The sequence below is a fragment of the Bos javanicus genome, chromosome 25 (assembly GCF_032452875.1).
Source record: "Bos javanicus breed banteng chromosome 25, ARS-OSU_banteng_1.0, whole genome shotgun sequence".
Lineage (NCBI taxonomy): Eukaryota > Metazoa > Chordata > Mammalia > Artiodactyla > Bovidae > Bos > Bos javanicus.
Window position 1 is genome coordinate 40,634,862 of NC_083892.1, and position 19,403 is coordinate 40,654,264.

General features: G+C 49.9%; 1 protein-coding gene across 2 annotated transcripts in view; it reads left to right on the top strand.

Moving 5' to 3' along the window:
• The first annotated feature begins 1,668 nt into the window (after nt 1–1,668).
• The window catches only part of GNA12 (G protein subunit alpha 12), a 77,254-nt gene continuing 59,519 nt past the window's right edge, over nt 1,669–19,403 (top strand). The window contains exon 1 of one of the 2 annotated variants that reach the window (XM_061402305.1): nt 1,669–2,084. In XM_061402305.1, the coding sequence (XP_061258289.1) occupies nt 1,773–2,084 (312 nt within the window). In that variant the 5' untranslated portion in view covers nt 1,669–1,772. The remainder of the gene's footprint in view (nt 2,085–19,403) is intronic. The other variant, XM_061402304.1, reaches the window with a different exon arrangement.

The window sequence follows — 19,403 nt, forward strand, 5'->3', positions numbered from 1 at the left end:
AGATGTTTTATTTGGTTCTTTTTCACACCCACCCGAACATTTTTAATACTCTCTTATTGTTGCTGTTGTTGTTCAGTCACTAAGTCGTGTCCAATTCTTTGTGACTCCTTGGACTGCAGCACACCAGGCTCACCTATCCTTCCCTGTCTCCCAGAGTTTTGTAAGATTCATGTCCATTGACTTGGTGATGCTATCTAACCATCTCATCTCATCAAATCTTCAACTGAGTGTGTGCGTGCTGAGTTGCTTCAGTTGTGTTCGACTCTTTGGGACCCTATGGACTATAGCCCGCCAGGTTCCTCTGTCCATGGGATTCTTCAGGTGAGAATATGGAGTGGGTTGCCATTTTCTTCTCCAGGGGATCTTCCCAACCCAGGGTTGGAGGGCAGGTTCTTTAATGCTAGTGCTACCTGGGAAGTCCACCCCAACTGGGTACCATAAGCTAAAGACAACCAACCACGAACAGCTAACTAGACTTTAAGCTGTAGCCAATCAAACAATTTCTTTGCTTCCCACTTTCTATGTTTCCCCTGGCTCCCTTCTGCAGAGTGCCCCGCACTGGGTTGACACGGCCCTATTAGAATCGGCTTTTGCTCAGATCCTCTCAATTTTTTTTTTTTTAAATATGCCTTCATTTATCTTTTAATAGATCATGGCTCTCAAAGCCCACCAATCACCTGGAGATCAAGAGATACCTGAGCTCCTTCCTGGAGGTTTGACTCAAAATAGCTCTGGGACTGGTAAGAGTAATAAGATCAGCTAACACTTAGCAAGAACTTGCTTGGGTCCAGGCACGGTGCTAAGTGCTTTACAAGTTCAAGTTCTCAGCTTACATCTTCACAATCACCGGAGATAGTTGCTATTTAAGGGCTCTATTTTATAGAGGAAGAAATTAAAGCTAAAAATGGAGGGAGGAGGGGGGGAAGCTGCCTAAAAGATTATGTAACTAGTAATGGGTTGACAGGAGATTCCATCTCAGACCCAGCAATTCCAGACCCCATCACTGTGCTACATGGCTTTTTCTGGGGGGCGGGGGGGTCCTGGTGATTTTGATGATCAGCTAAAAAGTCGCCCCGAGGCCCACGACACTCTTTAAAAGATGCCATCTGTTTGCAAAGTTTGGCCCAACCCCCCCCCCCCCCCCCCAGTGTTTCTGGAAAGCACAGCTTTCTCTCTAAACCTAAGACGAGCAGCTGGACCTCTTATCTACATTCCCCAACGTTCATGCAACGCCGAGTGCGCTTCGCGAGCGTTTGGGTCTCACAGGTTGACCCAGTCTGGGAACCCAAGACACACTCCCTCTGTACACCTGGCACTTCTGGTCCCGCCCCGTTTCGCGACATCGCCAATCCCAAGCCCGTTCTTCGTGATTGACGTGGCCCCAGAGCAGTTCTAATTCGCCATGGCGGGCCGCCGCTCCGCCCCCTCGACGACCCCGCCTCCCTTTCATTCTGAAAGAAAGAACCTCGGTCCCGGGAGCCCAATGAGAAGCGCCCCCACCCCAAAGGTCCCGCCTCTTTGGGCGCCGGCCCCGCCCCCAGGGCCGGGGAGATGCCCGCCTCTCAGAGCACCGCGGCCCAATCGGAAGGCGTCACCGTCCGGACGGACGGCAGCCGGCCCAATCCCCGGGCCTTGGGCCGCGTCGTCCCGCCCCCGCGCCGGGCCGAGCGGCGGGCGAGAGCGGGCCTCGGGGCGGCGGCGGCGGCGGACGCGGCCTGAGGGAGCGGCCGGCTGCCGCCTCGCCCGCCGCGGGGTCCATGGCCTGAGCGGCCATGTCCGGCGTGGTGCGGACCCTCAGCCGCTGCCTGCTGCCGGCCGAGGCCGGCGGGGCCCGCGAGCGCAGGGCGGGCGGCGGCGGGGCCCGCGACGCGGAGCGCGAGGCGCGGCGGCGCAGCCGGGACATCGACGCGGGGCTGGCCCGCGAGCGGCGCGCCGTGCGGCGCCTCGTCAAGATCCTGCTGCTGGGCGCGGGCGAGAGCGGCAAGTCCACCTTCCTCAAGCAGATGCGCATCATCCACGGCCGCGAGTTCGACCAGAAGGCGCTGCTCGAGTTCCGCGACACCATCTTCGACAACATCCTCAAGGTGCGCGCTCCCCGCCCGCACACCTGCGCCCAGGTGCGCGCCGGCGCGGCCCCCGGGCCTCGGCGCCCCGGCGGGGACCCCGGCCCCGGCCGCCCTCGGCCCCCGGCTTCTGGGGCGCCGGCCGAGGATGCGCGCCGCGTCTCCCCGACGGCCCGGGGGCCTTCGCCTCTGCTCTCCTGGGGTGGGGGGTTCGGGGGCTCTTGAAGGGGAAAGCCGGACTCCTTGTGGGGCGTCGGAGGGGCGAGGGCTTCAGAAGCTGGGAGGGCCTTTCCTGGGCTCGGGGTGCCATCCTTGCCCCGCCTTCCCAGTTAAGTTCAGAAGAGCACTGTAGACGGGGCAGGAAACCGGCCGCAAGTCTCTCCTTTTAGACTGTTTACTAGGAAAATTTCCAACATATACAGCGTAGAGAAAAATAGTAGGGACAGTGGGTCCCCGGGCCCCCTCCTCAGAGCTTCAGCAATGTCGATGGAGTCAGTGCCCCTCCCGGTTTCACCTGTACCCCTCCCTGTTCCCCCACCCCGGTGATTTTGAAGCAAATCCCAGACGTTGTATAGATTCATTAGAAAAGGTTTATTGACAGAGCTCAAAGACAACCAGCCGGTGGTTGGCTTGCTCTTTTTTTTTTAATGGTGTTTTATCAAACTAAAAAGTAAAAACTCCTTAATATGGTCAGATAGCCAGCCTGTGTGCAGATATCCTACGTTACCACAGAACTGCCGTGTTTGTGTGAGGGTGTAAGTTAAGTCCTTGCCTTACAGTTATTAAGCTGTCTCTCGGGTGGAGTTCCGTCTCCAGGTGCTTCTGTCCCTTGCTGCGTTTTTATGGATTGCTGTCTGTTTGGAGGGGGAGGGGGAGTGTACAGTTGACCGAGTTTCCCCTCTATTTGTGTTCTGTGTGAGCTTGTGCTGAAGGGCCCCGAAGGGATTCTGGAGAAAACTGATGACAAGGGAAAATAGTCTCCCCTGTACCTAGACTAAGGTCATTTCCTTTTTTTCCCCCCTCATAGTGTCTTATTCTACCCTCTTTTTGCCCCTTCACCTACCCGTTCCCCGGCCCATTTTGGGAGAACCAAATCACAGGTATGAGGAGAGTTGTCTCAAAACAGAGGTAGAGGGAGACTTGTCCCAGAATACTCCCTGGAGACGCTGGGCTCTAAATTTAGCAGAGAACTGTAGAAACCCATTGGCACACATCTTTCACTTCACCCACGAGGACGCCCCAGGCCTTGAGGATGAGGGGCTCCAAGCCGAGCCCTGGAAGCTGGGGCTCCCCGCCTCCAGGCCCGCACCAGTGGTCTCGCATCAATGTTCCCACGTGATGGATTTGTTAGTAAAACGTCTCTTGTGGATAGAAATAGCTCTTTTAGGGTCCTGCCGGGAAGAGAGTCATTTGAATGATAAAACATGCCTCTCCTTTTCACCTCTTTCAAAAGCCTCTCTGTGAGTCAGAGCTCTGGCCCAATACTTCATAAACTTTAAAGGCTAGGTGCCCAGTATGATTCAGGGGATTAACTGTGTTTAAAATTCTCCTCATCTTCTGGGGTAAAGTGCACTTGATTGTCTTTGTCACAGAGCTCGATTTTACTTCTGTGGCTTTTCGGACCTCTGAACCAAGTAGGTTATAAGATTTGGCTGATCGACTCCCAGTTTCTCGCGACTCGGGAGGCAGAGAAACTGCTTAGAAACATAGAATCTTAAAATCTAAATCAGTGTATTAAGTGTCTTTTAGAAAACTCAGTTTTAGCTTTTCCCAGTACATATAAACACTAACTTTTACAAACTTCCTTATCAACAAGAAACAGAATTTGTTAAGCAGCATCCTGTTTTCCTTGTCAGTTTTTTTTTCTTTTCTAATTGTAGTTCCATATTAAACTCACTTCATCTGTTTTGACCATTTCAGTAAGTAGTTAGCAATTCATCTTTCACTCTAAAACCAGTAATTACCACTACTCCCCCCCCCCCATTTTTGTTTGGAAAGATCACTTTGCGAAGGGACTTTTTAAATAAATTGCTTTGTAGAGGCTCTAGTAGCAGATATTTGAATGATAACTCTTCAGAATAATATTTGTGTCTACAAATAGCGTTCATGTTAACAGGCTATTTTTAAAGCACTAGCTATGTGCTGCGGAGAAGGCAATGGCACCCCACTCCAGTCTTCTTGCCTGGAAAATCCCATGGACGGAGGAGCCTGGTGGGCTGCAGTCCATGGGGTCTCTGAGGGTCAGACACGACTGAGCGACTTCACTTTCCCTTTTCACTTTCATGCATTGGAGAAGGAAATGGCAACCCACTCCAGTGTTCTTGCCTGGAGAATCCCAGGGACAGAGGAGCCTAGTGGGCTGCTGTCTATGGGGTCTCACAGAGTCGGACACGACTGAAGCAGCAGCAGCTATGTGCTGGGTCTTCTCATATATGTCTTTTAATTTTCATAATGCTTCAATGGCACTGTCCATTTAGCCAGTGGGGAAATTGAAAGCAGAGTTTGAAATCTACATGAAGTTAGGTACCTCATTAACAGGTGGCAGAGCTGGGAACTGAACCCTGTCTTTTTTAAATTAAACTTTTAATACTTTTAATACTGAGATAATTGCAGCGTCCTGTCAAGAATAGCCCCTGTATACCCGTTAACCAGCTCCCCCAAATGGTGAGATTTTGCAGAACCAGTACAGTAATAGCACAGCCGAGAAACCGATGTTGAGAAAGTGAAGATGCAGAACGTGCCCATCACAGTAAGTCTTCCTCCTGTTGTCTGTTCTAGTCACTGCAGCCCTTCACCCTCTCCCTGACCTGGCAAGAACTGGTCTTTTCTCCAATTCTGTGATTTTGCTATTTCAAGAATATGATATAAATGGAATCTTGCAAGACGTGACCTTTTGGAATCATCTTTTATCACTCAGCATAATCCCCTAGAGTTGGTGTGTGTCCATGATTTATAGTCCCTGCCCTTTGATTGCGTTGAGTAAAGAACCTGCCTACCAATGCAAGGAGACACAGGAGATACCGGTTCAATCCCTGGGTCAGAAAGTTCCCCCGGAGAAGGAAATGGCAGCCCAATCTAGTCTTCTTGCCTGGGAAATCCCATGGGCAGAGGGGCCTGGCGGGCTGCAGTTCACGGAGTCAGACACGACTGAGCGCGCCCGCACCCACGGGGAGGGTTTGCCCCGTACCCCGTTTGACCGTCTGCCTTTGGAGGGCATCTGGGTTGTTTCCGGTTTCTGCCTATTGTGAATAAATCTTCTATGAACATTGTGTCCGTGTTTTTTGTGAGCATAAATTTTCGTGTATCTGGGATAAATGCCCGAGCGCAGCTGCTCAGCCGTGTGGTAAGTGTGTGTTTAGTTTTATAAGAAACTGCCAGACTATTTCTGCAACGGCGGGCTTGCTTTGCGCCTGGCTTTTCTGCGTCCTGGCAGTGTTTGGTGGTGTTGCTCCTCGTTTCAGCCGTTGCGATGGGTGTGTAAGTGCTGTATCACTGCCGTGTCATTTGCGTTTCCCTGATGCCTAATGATGTTGAGCATCTCTCCCATGCTCGTTTGGCCTCTGTATGTTCTCTCTGGTGAAACGTCTCTTCGTGCTTTTTGTCGTCGTTGTTTAGCCGCTCGGTGGTGTCCAGCTCTTTTGTGACCGGCTGGACTGTAGCCTGCCAGGTTCCTCTGTCCATGGGACTTCCCAGGCAGGAATACTGAAGTGGGTTGCCATTTCCTCCTCCCGGGGTCTTTCCAACCCAGCGATCGAACCTGCATTTCTGGCACTGGTGGGCAGATTCTTTACTGCTGAGCCTCCGTGTTGTAATTAGGTTTCTTGTCTGTATGGTTGAGGTTTGAGAGTTCTTTATGTATTCTGGATACTACTCCTTTGTGAAATATGTGGTTTGTAAAAAGTTTCTCCCAGTCCGTAGCTTGTCTTTTCATCCTTTTTAACAAAGTCTTTCACAGAGTAAAAGGGATCCCCTGGTGGCTCAGTCAGTAAAGAGTCTGTCTGCAATGCAGGAGACTTGGGTTCAGTCCCTGGGTTGGGAAGATCCCCTGGAGGAGAAAATGGCAACCCACTCCAGTAGTCTTGTCTGGAGAGTTCCATGGACAGAGGAGCCTGGTGGGCTACAGTCCATGGGGTCTCCAAAAAGTCGGACATGACTGACTAACACTTCCACTTCTCAAAGAGTAGAAGATTTTAATTTTGATGAGGTCCAGCTTATCAGTTTTTCCCGTTTATGGATCATGCTTTTGGTGTCATCTAAGAACTCTTTGCCTAATAACCCTAGGTCCCAAAGATTTTCTCCTTTTTTTTTTTTTTTTAAATTTTGTAGTTGTACATTTTACTTTTAAGTCCCTGATCCATTTTGTGCTAATTTTTGCATAAGGTTGAGGTTTAGATTGAGGTTTTTTTGCTCTCTGTTCTTTTCTCTGTGGATGTCCAGTTGTTCTGGGATTGTCTGTTGAAAAGACTGTCTGTCCCTCCTCCACTGAGCTGCTTTTGCTCCCCTTTGAACAGTCAAGTGGGCATCTTGTGTGGGTCTGTTTCTGGGTTTTCCATTCTGTTCCATTGGTCTGTGTGGTGCCTCTTCTCCCAGGGTCGTTCCATGCTGATGGCAGTAGCTGTATAGAAGTAGTAGCAAAGCCATTTCTCCCACCTCATTTTTTCAAGATTGTTTGAGCTATTCTAGGATCTGTGCCTTTCCTATAATTTTAGAGTAAGCTTTCCTATGTCTGTTACAAAAAAACCTTGCTGTGATTTTGATCGTATTTGCATTAAACCATGTATCAGTTTGGGGAGAATTAACATGTCTCCTATGTTGAGTTTTCCAATTAATAAACATGTTATGTCCTCATTTATTTACGTTGTCTTTGATTGTTTTCATCAGTGTTTTTCACTTATCGACAGACACGTCCTGTACATGTTTTGTTACCTTTATACTTAAGCATTTCATTTTCTTTAGAGCCGTTGTAGTGATACTGTGCTTGTATTTTCAGTTTCCCAATGCTCATTGTTAGTATATAGAGTAGGATTGATTCTGTGTCTCAGTTGTGTGTCCCGTGACCTTGCTGAATACACTTAGTGGTTCTAAGAGCTTTTCTATAGATTATTTGGGATTTTCCATGTACAGAAACGCTGGGCTGGAAGAAGCACAAGCTGGAATCAAGATTGCCGGGAGAAATATCAATAACCTCAGATATGCAGATGACACCACCCTTATGGCAGAAAGTGAAGAGGAACTCAAAAGCCTCTTGATGAAAGTGAAAGAGGAGAGTGAAAAAGTTGGCTTAAAGCTCAACATTCAGAAAACGAAGATCATGGCATCCGGTCCCATCACTTCATGGGAAATAGATGGGGAAACAGTGGAAACAGTGTCAGACTTTATTTTTCTGGGCTCCAAAATCACTGCAGATGGTGACTGCAGCCATGAAATTAAAAGACACTTACTCCTTGGAAGGAAAGTTATGACCAACTTAGATAGCATATCCAAAAGCAGAGACATTACTTTGCCAACAAAGATTCGTCTAGTCAAGGCTATGGTTTTTCCAGTGGTCATGTATGGATGTGAGAGTTGGACTGTGAAGAAGGGTGAGCACCGAAGAATTGATGCTTTTGAACTGTGGTGTTGGAGAAGACTCTTGAGAGTCCCTTGAACTGCAAGGAGATCCAACCAGTCCATCCTAAGGGAGATCAGTCCTGGGTGTTCCTTGGAAGGAGTGATGCTAAAGCTGAAACTCCAGTACTTTGGCCACCTCATGTGAAGAGTTGGCTCATTGGAAAAGACTCTGATGCTGGGAGGGATTGGGGGCAGGAGGAGAAGGGGACGACAGAGGATGAGATGGCTGGATGGCATCACTGACTCAATGGACATGAGTTTGAGTGAACTCCGGGAGTTGGTGATGGACAGGGAGGCCTGGCGTGCTGCGATTCATGGGGTCTCAAAGAGTTGGACACGACTGAGCGACTGAACTAAACTGCAAGTTATCTGCAAATAGGGGTACTTATTTTTTCTTTCCCTATAGGCATGCCTTTATTTCTTTTTCTTGCCTTACTGCAGTGGCTAGAACTTCAAGAGAGCTGAGGGTAGTCGTAGCTTCCGTTTCTTTCCTGATATTGGTGATCTGTGTCTTCTTTTTGTTTTTGTCAGCCTTCTTTTTAGAGGCTTATCACTTTTACCAATTCGTTTTTCCCCCAAAGAACCAGCTTTTTGTCATTGATTTTCCTTCTGTTTCTAACTTTATTTATTTCTGCTTTTTAGTATTTTTTCTTCTACTTCCTTTGATTTTATTTTGCTCTTTTTAAAAATTTTCTAGAGGTAGAGATTTATTTGAGACTGCTTCTCTCTGCTAATGTAAACATTTTAAGTGCTGTACATGTCTCCCTCAGCACTGCATTAGCTGTATCCACGTAGTCTGATATGTGGTTTTAAAATTTTTATTCAGTTTCATGTGTATTTTTACTGTTTTTGAGATAGGTTCTTTGGCCCACAGGTTGTTGAGAAGTGTGTTACAGTTTCCAAGAGTTTGGAGATTTTCCCGTCAGCTTTCTGTCCTTGATTTCTGTGACTCCATGATGGTCAGAGAATGTACCTTGGATGGTTTCAGCTCTTGTAAATTTGTTGAGGTTTGTTTTATGACCAGGATATGGGCTGTCTTGGTGTATGTTCTGTGGGCATGTGTCAGTGAACGACCCCCGGGTACCTGGGAAAGCAGCGTCTGCTGCTGTTCGGAGTTTTCTGTGTGTGTTGGCCGCTCGGTTGGTTGATGGTGGTGTTGCGCTCTGTGTCGTTGCTGATGCTTCTTTTTAGTAGTTCCGTCCCTGCAGAGTGAGGCGTTCAAGTCGCCAGCTGGCATTGTCCATTTCTCCTTCAGTTCTGTTGGTTTTGCGTCCTGTATTTTAAGAGTCTGTTGTGTGGCGGGTGGACACTCAGGGTGACTGTGTCCTCCTGATAGACTGCTCTTCTTATGTGTAAGGTCCCTTTTGGTCTCCAGTAATTTTCTTTGCTCTGCAGTCTGCTTCAGCAGCTGTTTTAACATAGCCACTCTATTTAATGAATGCTTTCGTGGTATGTGTTTGCCATCCTTTGGCTTGTGTTGCTTGATCGTGACTGACTCTTTGTGGCCCTGTGGACTGTAGCCCACCAGGCTCCCCTGTCCATGGGATTCTCCAGGCAAGAATACTGGAGTGGGTTGCCATTTCCTGCTCCAGGGGATCTTCCCCACCCAGGGATCGAACCCTCATCTCTTGCATCTCCTGCATTGGCAGGTGGATTCTTTACCAGCTGAGCCACAAGGGAAGCCCTTGTGGATTCACCACCTGGGAAGCCCTTCCACCCTTTTAGTGAAAGTGAAAGTCATTCAGTCATGTCTGACTCTTTGCAACCCCGTGGACTATTGAATCCGTGGAATTCTCCAGGCCAGAATTGTTGGATTGGCTAGCCTTTCCCTTCTCCAGGGGATCTTCCCAACCCAGGGATCGAACCCAGGTCTCCCGCATCGCTGGTGGATTCTTTACCAGCTGAGCCACAGGGGAAGCCCAAGAATACTGAAGTGGGTAGCCTATCCCTTCTCCAGGGGATCATCCCAACCCAGGAATTGAACCAGGGTCTCCTGCACTGCAGGTGGATTCTTTACCAGCTGAGCTATCAGGGGAGCCCCTACCCTTTTATATTTTGGGTTTTGTTTCTGCTGTTTCTTGCCTTCCTGTGAGTTATTTAAATATGTTTCAGGTTTCCATCTTGATTGGTTTTTGAGTGGGTCAGTTTTGTACCAGTATCACTTTCTTGGTGTTTGCTCTAAGCTTACAGTAGGCATATGTAGCTTACCCTAATCTACTGGACACTGTTCTACAGCTGTAAGTGAAGTGTGGGAACTTCATTCCTGTTTAGATCCCTCTGCCCTCCCACTTGTAGGATATCAGTGTTCTTACGTGTTTCTTGTACTTTGGGCACCTCATCAGATGGTTTTACTCCAGTCATCAAGTATGATTTAAGAAACTCGCGAGAAGTAGAGTGGTTACGTTTGCACTTGTTTTTACCTGTTCTGTGTTCTTTGCTTGCTGAAGTCTCCTAAGCCTTCTCCTGTTACCCTCTCCTTTCTGTTTGGAGAAATTTCCTTTAGCCATGTAAATGTGGATTTGCCTGCAACAAAGTCTCTCAGCTTTCTTTGTCCAAGAATGTCTTTATTTCACCTTTAATCTTGAAGAATGTCTTTGCTAGCAGTGGATTCACAGCTGACACTTACTTTCTCTTAGTACTTGAAAAATGTGCCACATTCTTCTGGCTTCCATGGTTTCAGACGAGAAGTCAAGCCTTTCGGGTTACTGTTCCCCTGTCAGTACACGCCTCACGACTCTCCAGACGATTTTAAGATTTTCTCTTTGTCTCTGGTTTCCAGAAGTTTAACTATGATTTGTCTGGACATAGGTTTCTTTCAGCTTATTGTATTTAGGGTATGCTCAGCTTCTTAGGGCTTCCCTGGCCGCTCAGTGGGTAAAGAATCTGCCTGCAATGCAGGAGACCCGGGTTTGATCCCTGGGCCGGGAAGATCCTCTGAGGAAGGAAATGGCACCCCACTCCAGTATTCTTGCCTGGAGAATCCCATGAACACAGGAGCCTGGCCGGCTACAGTCCATGGGATGGTGAAGAGTTGGACACAACTGAGCGACTGACGCTTCTAGCTGCTTGAATCTGTATATTTATGTCTTTTGCCAAATTGGGTTGTTTCTCATCATTATTTTTTCAAATACTTTTGTCGTCTTACTGTTTTTTCCCTTCCCTCTGGGACTCTGGGGATAGGTGTGTTAGCCCTCATGCCCGATGACCAGGTCCCTGAGGCCCTTCTGCCTTGTAGAGTGGGGTTCTGACCTCAGCTCTCCCTAGACCTGGCTGACACCAGGGAAGCAGGAGTCAGTAATGGCCATCGGCCCAGCTCCCCCACGGGGCCTGGTTGGGGTGGAAGCTTAGCTCCCCACCAGCTAAGTCTCGGCAGGGCCGGGGGTGAGGTCCCCCTTTGGCCCCACCAGCAGCTCTTCCTGGTGGCTGCCTGGAATGTTCGCCTGGTTCCCAGGAACTGGAAGGGGATGTGGAAGGTCGCTTCCCTCTCAACCCCACTGAAACCCCCGAGGAGGACGTGTGCTGTTTTTCTGTTGGTTTCTGCCTGGAGTCGAGTGGGTGTCTTCTGCTGTAAGGCCACCTTCTTCCTGGCCCTTTGGCCGGGGACACTGGCTGCCCGCCTACCTCTTGGCTTTTCCAGCTTGGGGGTGCCTGCAGCCCCGTGTCCTGGGTGGGCGGGGACAGTTGGGACACCTGGGGGCTCCCTGCCGCACCCTCCTCAAGTCTGGGGCCCCAGGCAGCCTGCCGCCTCCTTCCCACCCCCTTTCCTGTGTCGCGTCTAGAGCGTTTTTTGCGTGTAGTGGCGAGGGCCCGAGGGGAGCAGAGCGCCTGTCTCGGCCGAGCTGGAGTCCGCACCCTCCTGGTCTTCCCGTGCCGGGTGCGGGGCTCTTCTTGGCCATCACAGCTGTGCCTGAATCTGATCCCTGTTCCCATGCTATGGCGCAGTGCATGATCTGAACCTACTAGTTGCTTTGACTTCTGTAAGTACTACACGTAAAACTTCCTCATCTTTCTTGTTATTTTTATAATTTTTAAGATGCTAATCTGTCACTTCCCGAGTGGGCTGTCCTAAAAGTTCGGGTCATCAGTGTTTGGGAACCTGCGCAGGCATGCCTCTGGTGCTGGCGCGCACCTCAGTGGGTGTGTGGACGCCCCAGACCAGCGTGGCTTTATCTCACCCTGCTTTCCACCCCCGCATCTGTGACTTTAGGAGCCATTTTTAATTGCCGGATTTCACGTCCAGTTAGAGGTGAATACCGTGTGTTAGCTGTATGAAGATCCTTTGTTCCATGGGACTGGGAATTGCACACAGAGTCTCATGGGTGGATTACCTAACTGCACAGAGGTGGACCTTCCTTGTGCATTTGCACGTCGGTGGTTTTACCTTCTGAAGAATGGCGTGAGGAGGGCCTGCGGCCTTTCTTGGCACTGCTGCAGGAGGATGCGCTGCAGCCAGTGGTTTGGGCTGTGTACCCGAGGGTTTGTGCTCCATGCTGGTGGGAAGGGAATGTTTAGTGACGGGCTCTGTGCGGGCCTCACCGAGCAGGCCCTCTTGAGAGCCGGGGAGACGGTGCTCTCGTGACTGGCGTGGAGCGTGAGGGACTCGTGGGAGGCGGCCCCGCACTGAACAGGGCAGGTGAACTCCAGCTGAGGTGTCGGGAAAGCCTGCCACGGAGGCGTGATGTGAGCTGGCCCCTGAGAGCCCTGGAGGATCCCAGCAGGTGGAGAGCTCACCACTGAGACTGTCCGAGTGCGCTCTGTGGGTCTGTCCGTTAAGACGGAGTTCTGGTAAGCCGAGCTGTTAAAGCACGAGTGTAGCAGCGAGAGAACCATGTAGTGCCAAGGACTGCTCACGATGTCAGCCCGCTGGAAACCGCGATAGCTGAATGCTAACCCTTCTTGCTAGAGAATTCCTTTGTGTGCATACAGCTTCAAGGAGCCCCTCGGACGTGGTAGGTCCCAATCGCGGGTCGACGTACGCTCTATGGACTCCAGTTCAAGAACTTCTGTTGAGGAATGAATGCCGAGCTTGCGTCGCATTTTGAGAACCTCTTGTTTTCATCATTAGAGGCTCGCTGTGTTGTGTTTGCCTTTCTGTCGGGGCCGATGGGGCTCTGGAGAAGCCTCCCCTGCTGTCCTGGATTTTTAAGCTCCTCGAGACCCCGGGCCTGTAGTCTCTGCCGCTTGGCTTCAGAAGCACCGGTCGGGCTTGACGCTGCAGTGGGTCTGCTTGAGAGCAGGAACCCAGATGTGGTTCTGGGCTCTGGAGGAACAGTTGGGTTTTTTTGCTTTGTTGGCAAGTTGCACTTAAATAAGGAAGTTCACTTTTGTATGTGGACACACATGGTTGGTCCTTTAGCGATGTCAAAAAAACAAAAACAGCAACATCATCCTCCATTGGTTAAAAAAAATCCAGCGATGCCCCTCTGGCCGTTGTCGGAGGCTTCAGAGCACATGGACAGTGGATTTTCCCTGCCTGTTTTCAGGACTCAGTGTCTGAGCTTCAGCCACCAGACACGTGCGGTTTGGGAGACAGCTGTTGCTTGTGCCAGATCTCGTTCTGTCAGCAGCTTGTCATGATTTTTTGTTGTTGTAGTTGAGAGTGGGGACGTGGATCTTATCGGTTTTAAATGGAACCGAAGATCTAAACTGAAGCCTTAGCTGGAGATCTAATTATAGGGTGATCTTCAAAGAAGCTAATGTTGTGTACTGGATGTGATGCCTCCCTCACGTTACCTGAAGGGCGGTGCCATCCCTTAAAGACAGGCTGGTTTAGTTCATGTTGTAACTACTGTAGTTTGTAGTTAAACAAAAGCAACCCAGTCCTCTTCGCATCTTGTCAAGTGTGCTGGAGAAGGGGGACGCAGAGGATGAGATGGATGGCGTTACTGACTCAATGGACGTGAATCTGAACAAACTCCTGGAAAGAGTGAAGGACAAGGAAGCCTGGCGTGCCGCAGTCCATGGGGTCGCAAAGAATCGTACACGACTTACTGACTGAACAATGACCACAGAGTGCTGGACAAACAGCTGCCTGGTTTGAATGCGTCACCCTCTTAGAGGACCAGGATACGAAGAACAGTTGCTGGCATGGGACAGATGTGTCTTTTTGAGTCTATCTTTTGTGCAGTAAGATATCTGTCTCACCTGGGGACACATATTCGGGTAAGTCCAGCTACTTTGGTTCGTGGAATGGAAGACAGTTTGCATGCTGCCTTAGCATATCAGGTAGAAAAGCCGCTGCTTCTGTGTTGGCATGGTGAACGGAATCGTTGGAACACATGCTTTGGAGGTGCAGCATCAGAGGGCCATAAAGGAACAGTTGTCCGTCCTGAGAGTGTTCGCAGGTGGACAGAAGGGAGCAGGGGAGCAGCCCTGCCCTGTTCCTGGCGCCAAGGGCAGGGAAGTGTTCCCAGCCCCGCTTTGTTCAGGAAGTGCAGGCCTAGCAGACAGCCCCTCTCTCCACACCCAGGCATCTGCTTTACTGTCCAGTCTGAAAGCCACTGGCCACTGCCCCAGCTTTGTCAAATGGCCCCGTTAGACTCAGCACAGGATACAGGGATCAAGATCATCCCCATGGAAAAGAAATGCAAAAAAGCAAAATGGCTGTCTGGGGAGGCCTTACAAATAGCTGTGAAAAGAAGAGAAGCGAAAAGCAAAGGAGAAAAGGAAAGATATAAACATCTGAATGCAGAGTTCCAAAGAATAGCAAGAAGAGATAAGAAAGCCTTCTTCAGCGATCAATGCAAAGAAATAGAGGAAAACAACAGAATGGGAAAGACTAGGGATCTCTTCAAGAAAATCAGAGATACCAAAGGAACATTTCATGCAAAGATGGGCTCGATAAAGGACAGAAATGGTATGGACGTAACAGAAGCAGAAGATATTAAGAAGAGATGGCAAGAATACACAGAAGAACTATACAAAAAAGATTTTCACGACCCAGATAATCACGATGGTGTGATCACTCACTTAGAGCCAGACATCCTGGAATGTGAAGTCAAGTGGGCCTTAGAAAGCATCACTACGAACAAAGCTAGTGGAGGTGATGGAATTCCAGTTGAGCTATTCCAAATCCTGAAATTTGATGCTGTGAAAGTGCTGCACTCAATATGCCAGCAAATTTGGAAGACTCAGCAGTGGCCACAGGACTGGAAAAGGTCAGTTTTCATTCCAATCCCAAAGAAAGGCAATGCCAAAGAATGCTCAAACTACCACACAATTGCACTCATCTCACACGCTAGTAAAGTAATGCTCAAAATTCTCCAAGCCAGGCTTCAGCAATATGTGAACCATGAACTTCCTGATGTTCAAGCTGGTTTTAGAAAAGGCAGAGGAACCAGAGATCAAATTGCCAACATCCGCTGGATCATGGAAAAAGCAAGAGAGTTCCAGAAAAACATCTATTTCTGCTCTATTGACTATGCCAAAGCCTTTGACTGTGGATCACAATAAATTTTGGAAAATTCTGAAAGAGATGGGAATACCAGACCACCTGACCTGCCTCTTGATAAATCTGTATGCAGGTCAGGAAGCAACAGTTAGAACTGGACATGGAACAAACAGACTGGTTCTAAATAGGAAAAGGAGTTCGTCAAGGCTGTATATTGTCACCCTGTTTATTTAACTTCTATGCAGAGTACATCATGAGAAACGCTGGAGTGGAAGAAATACAAACTGGAATCAAGATTGCAGGGAGAAATATCAATAACCTCAGATATGCAGATGACACCACCCTTATGGCAGAAAGTGAAGAGGAACTCAAAAGCCTCTTGATGAAAGTGAAAGAGGAGAGTGAAAAAGTTGGCTTAAAGCTCAACATTCAGAAAACGAAGATCATGGCATCCGGTCCCATCACTTCATGGGAAATAGATGGGGAAACAGTGGAAACAGTGTCAGACTTTATTTTTCTGGGCTCCAAAATCACTACAGATGGTGAGTGCAGCCATGAAATTAAAAGACGCTTACTCCTTGGAAGGAAAGTTATGACCAACTTAGATAGCATATTCAAAAGCAGAGACATTACTTTGCCAACAAAGGTCCGTCTAGTCAAGGCTATGGTTTTTCCTGTGGTCATGTATGGATGTGAGAGTTGGACTGTGAAGAAGGGTGAGCGCCGAAGAATTGATGCTTTTGAACTGTGGTGTTGGAGAAGACTCTTGAGAGTCCCTTGGACTGCAAGGAGATCCAACCAGTCCATTCTGAAGGAGATCAGCCCTGGGTGTTCTTTGGAAGGAATTATGCTAAAGCTGAAACTCCAGTACTTTGGCCACCTCGTGTGAAGAGTTGACTCATTGGTGAAGACTCTGATGCTGGGAGGGATTGGGGACAGGAGGAGAAGGGGACAACAGAGGATGAGATGGCTGGATGGCATCACTGACTCGATGGATGTGAGTCTCAGTGAACTCCAGGAGTTGGTGATGGACAGGGAGGCCTGGCGTGCTGTGATTCATGGGGTCGCAAAGAGTCGGACACGACTAAGCAACTGATCTGATCTGATCTGATCTGACTCAGCAGTGAAGACTGGCCTCGATGAGTAGTCAGCACACCAGGCCAATAGTGGTCAGATAACTGGGTAACCCTGAGTGGAAGCTGTAAGCCATGGGAACACACAGACTCGAGAATTTGTGCCAATATTGTCATTACTGGAGCGTCGTGGTGATCGTGCGTGGCGTGGATTCCGCCGAGCCCTCGAGTGCTGTCTTGGGCCGTCAGTGGAGGTGCCTGCTGTGTCCGGGAAGGTGAGGTTAGAGGTGTGGGCCACGGGAAGCCTGCACCCCGCACTCCAGGCCGAGCCCTTTGTGCCACATGCCTCACGGCAAGTCCTCCGTTCATGGTGTCTCTCTACTTGGTTGTTATCTGGGGAGATGGGAAGCCCAGGGGAGGGCAGGGCAGGAGAGGGGACATCACTACTCAAGTCACCGGAAGGACCTGGAGTTCCAGCCCGGGTGGAGGAGGCCTCCGGGACCAGCCACAGGTCCTGTGATGAGATTCGTCTGCACGAGTGTGGTGGGAAGCATCCTGACGCCACTCAGGTGACTTAGACCACAGAGACGCTGTAGCGAGCCCCGCCCCGGTCACCCATGCACGCCTGTGATCAGATTGCATTCATTTCCAAGGTAAATTTTTGTGCATCTCTGTACAGTTTTACAAGCAAAAGACTTGACATTTACCAAGAAACGGAGTGATTATTTAAAGCCTCACCTGACTGCTGGCTTCCGTTACAGGTGACAGGGGACAGCTGCTTCAGGGCTTCGTTTTTGGAATTTTTATAATGCTGATCAGCAGGATTTTTAATCTGTGTTTTCCACTGACAGTCATTCTCCATCTACGGTTGTTGGCACCCATGCGATGACCCCAGAACTGTTTATACTTTTTGTGGCCACTTAATGTGTTGCTGCTGTTGTTTCTTCTTCAAGGAAATGAAGTTCCCTAATTTTAAGCTGGGGAAAGGAAACGTTTTCCCCAGGAGTCTGATGACACGATTAGACTGATGGAGTTTGAAAGCTGTGTTAGAAGTGTGCAGTGACGTGGAGCCCCAGTTGGGGGGCTGGGGAGACTCCCGAGGTGAGCCGATGAGAACGGCGCAGTGGCAGGCTGGTCATCCAGCTCCCTATCGGTACATATCTGATGCAGCCAAAAAGTGATGGGGATGTGTTTTTAAACAAACACGCCAACGCTCCCGGGACATACTAGTTAAGGCTGACGTCTCATTAACAGCGGTCGTCTAGGGCAGCCACGTCAACAAATCCTGAGTGTGTGTTTGGGTGCTGGGTGCTGTCTCCACCAGAGGCTTCTCCGTGTCGGGAGCATCTCTCCTGTGTTTGTGGTGCTGGCGCTGTGACCTCACCGAACTCTCAGTAGCCTTGCCGGGCTTCCTCTCTGATGGGAGGGACTTCCATTTTCCTGCCGGAGTCATCCCCTTCTTGCTCCTCTCGTCATGCCCCGTGCCTCTGAGGAGGAGAGGACGTCGGCTCGAGCCTGCTGCCCCCGGCGGGCCGGACTCTGGGCTTTGGGCGTGGTCCCGCCTGTGTTTGTCCAGCTGTGCCAGGGAGCAGAACCTACTTGGCTGCAAATCGCAAGCCAGACTCTCCCATCTGGCTTTTATTAGTAACAGAGCCGGTGTTTTTGATCTCCACCTATCTATCTGACTCCTGTTTTGATCTCCACGCTGATTCTAGACTTGGGAGCGGAAGAGAGACAGGCTCACTGAGTGTGCGCGTGCCCGAGGTCACCCACTGGGCTGAACCTCCCTTGTCAGTGTGTCCATTTGGGTCTTTTTCTGCCAAGAGGAAATAGCAAAGTGATCATCATTTTAGGAAGAAATGTCGCTGCACCAGAAGGACACCATCACTTTCTGTTTTCTGGTAGGAGCTCGCTGGGCTCCCTGGCTTATGTGAGGTGTTAGAGTTGGACAGACCGAGGAGAAGCTGCGTTTCTAACCTCCCACACTTCACGTCAGGGAACTCGCCTCCCAGAAGATGCTTCGGTGGCTCAGACAGACCACCTGGGACCCCCTTGACATCAGGGTCTATGGGGCAGCACGAAGTACAGACCCTCCTCCTGCGGGGATTAATCCACCTTCCTTGAGTGAGTTTACTAAGTCAGCAGGCACCGATACGGTGAGGAGTCCTTACCCCCGGTGAGGAGTCCTTATCCCCGCGGGGAGAGCTGCCCTCAGCCCCTGTTGCATCCTAGGGGGGCGATCTGTAACCTGCAGGTGAGAGCTTCCAGAATCCTGAAAGGGTGTGAGGGCACATCCCGGTGGGGAGAAGGATGGGTGGGAGGTGGGAGGGGAGCCTGGTCAGGCTTGAGCGCCTTCCAGTCCCAGGTGACTCAGTGGCAGCGGGAGACAGGACTGAAGGGCTTCCAGCAGAGGGTTGCCTTGATCTGCGTTTTTAAAAGATCCATCTGGGGAAATACGTCAGAGCAGGGTCAGAGGACCTTCTCCCATCCCCTTGTGGGATAGCTGTATACACACAAACAACCGTGTATGTGTTTTAAAGATGACCTTACACATGAGTATAAAAACGTTCAGCAGCAGTCATCAGGGAAGGAGAAAGAGCACTGGTCCACATGTAGGTTGAGTTGTGTGAAGTTCTGATATTTGTCCCTTTTTGACTAACAAAAATGGCAGGTATTAATTATATGGGGGCCCCCCCAACATTTCCGAAACACTGCAGCCAGGAACAAAAAGAGACGATTCTAGGGCTCCTCCTTGCCACGTGTAGCCATAGTGACTGCTTCCTGGGAGGGTGGGTCACAGTTTTCAAACCCCCTTTCACGTAATCACCTGGCGAGTTACCTGTGGCAGCCTTACAGTAAGGAGAAAGGCAGGGCGGGGGCTCCGGCTGCTGAGAAAACAGGCAGCCCACCTCCGTGACAGCGCCTCTGCCTAACGGGTGTGGGGGCCGGGGACCAGGGCGGGGTGCTCAGGCCCACACTCTGAAGAGATGGGAGTATTCCTTACGGGGTGGTGACATTCCCAGTCTTCCTGTGCTGCGACGTCAGCAGTGGACGTGGGAACTTGGCCAGCAGAGCGGTGACTGGTACAGGAGGGCCCTACCACGTGGGACGTGGTGCAGAGCTCGGAGGGAGACAGACTCACGCTCTCGCACCGTCAAACAGTACCTTAAAAATACATCAGCAGCATGACAAAATAAGTGTTTATTTCTATGAAACACGAACTTTTTAAAAAAATGTATACTTTCTACAGTAAATGTTATTTTAGAG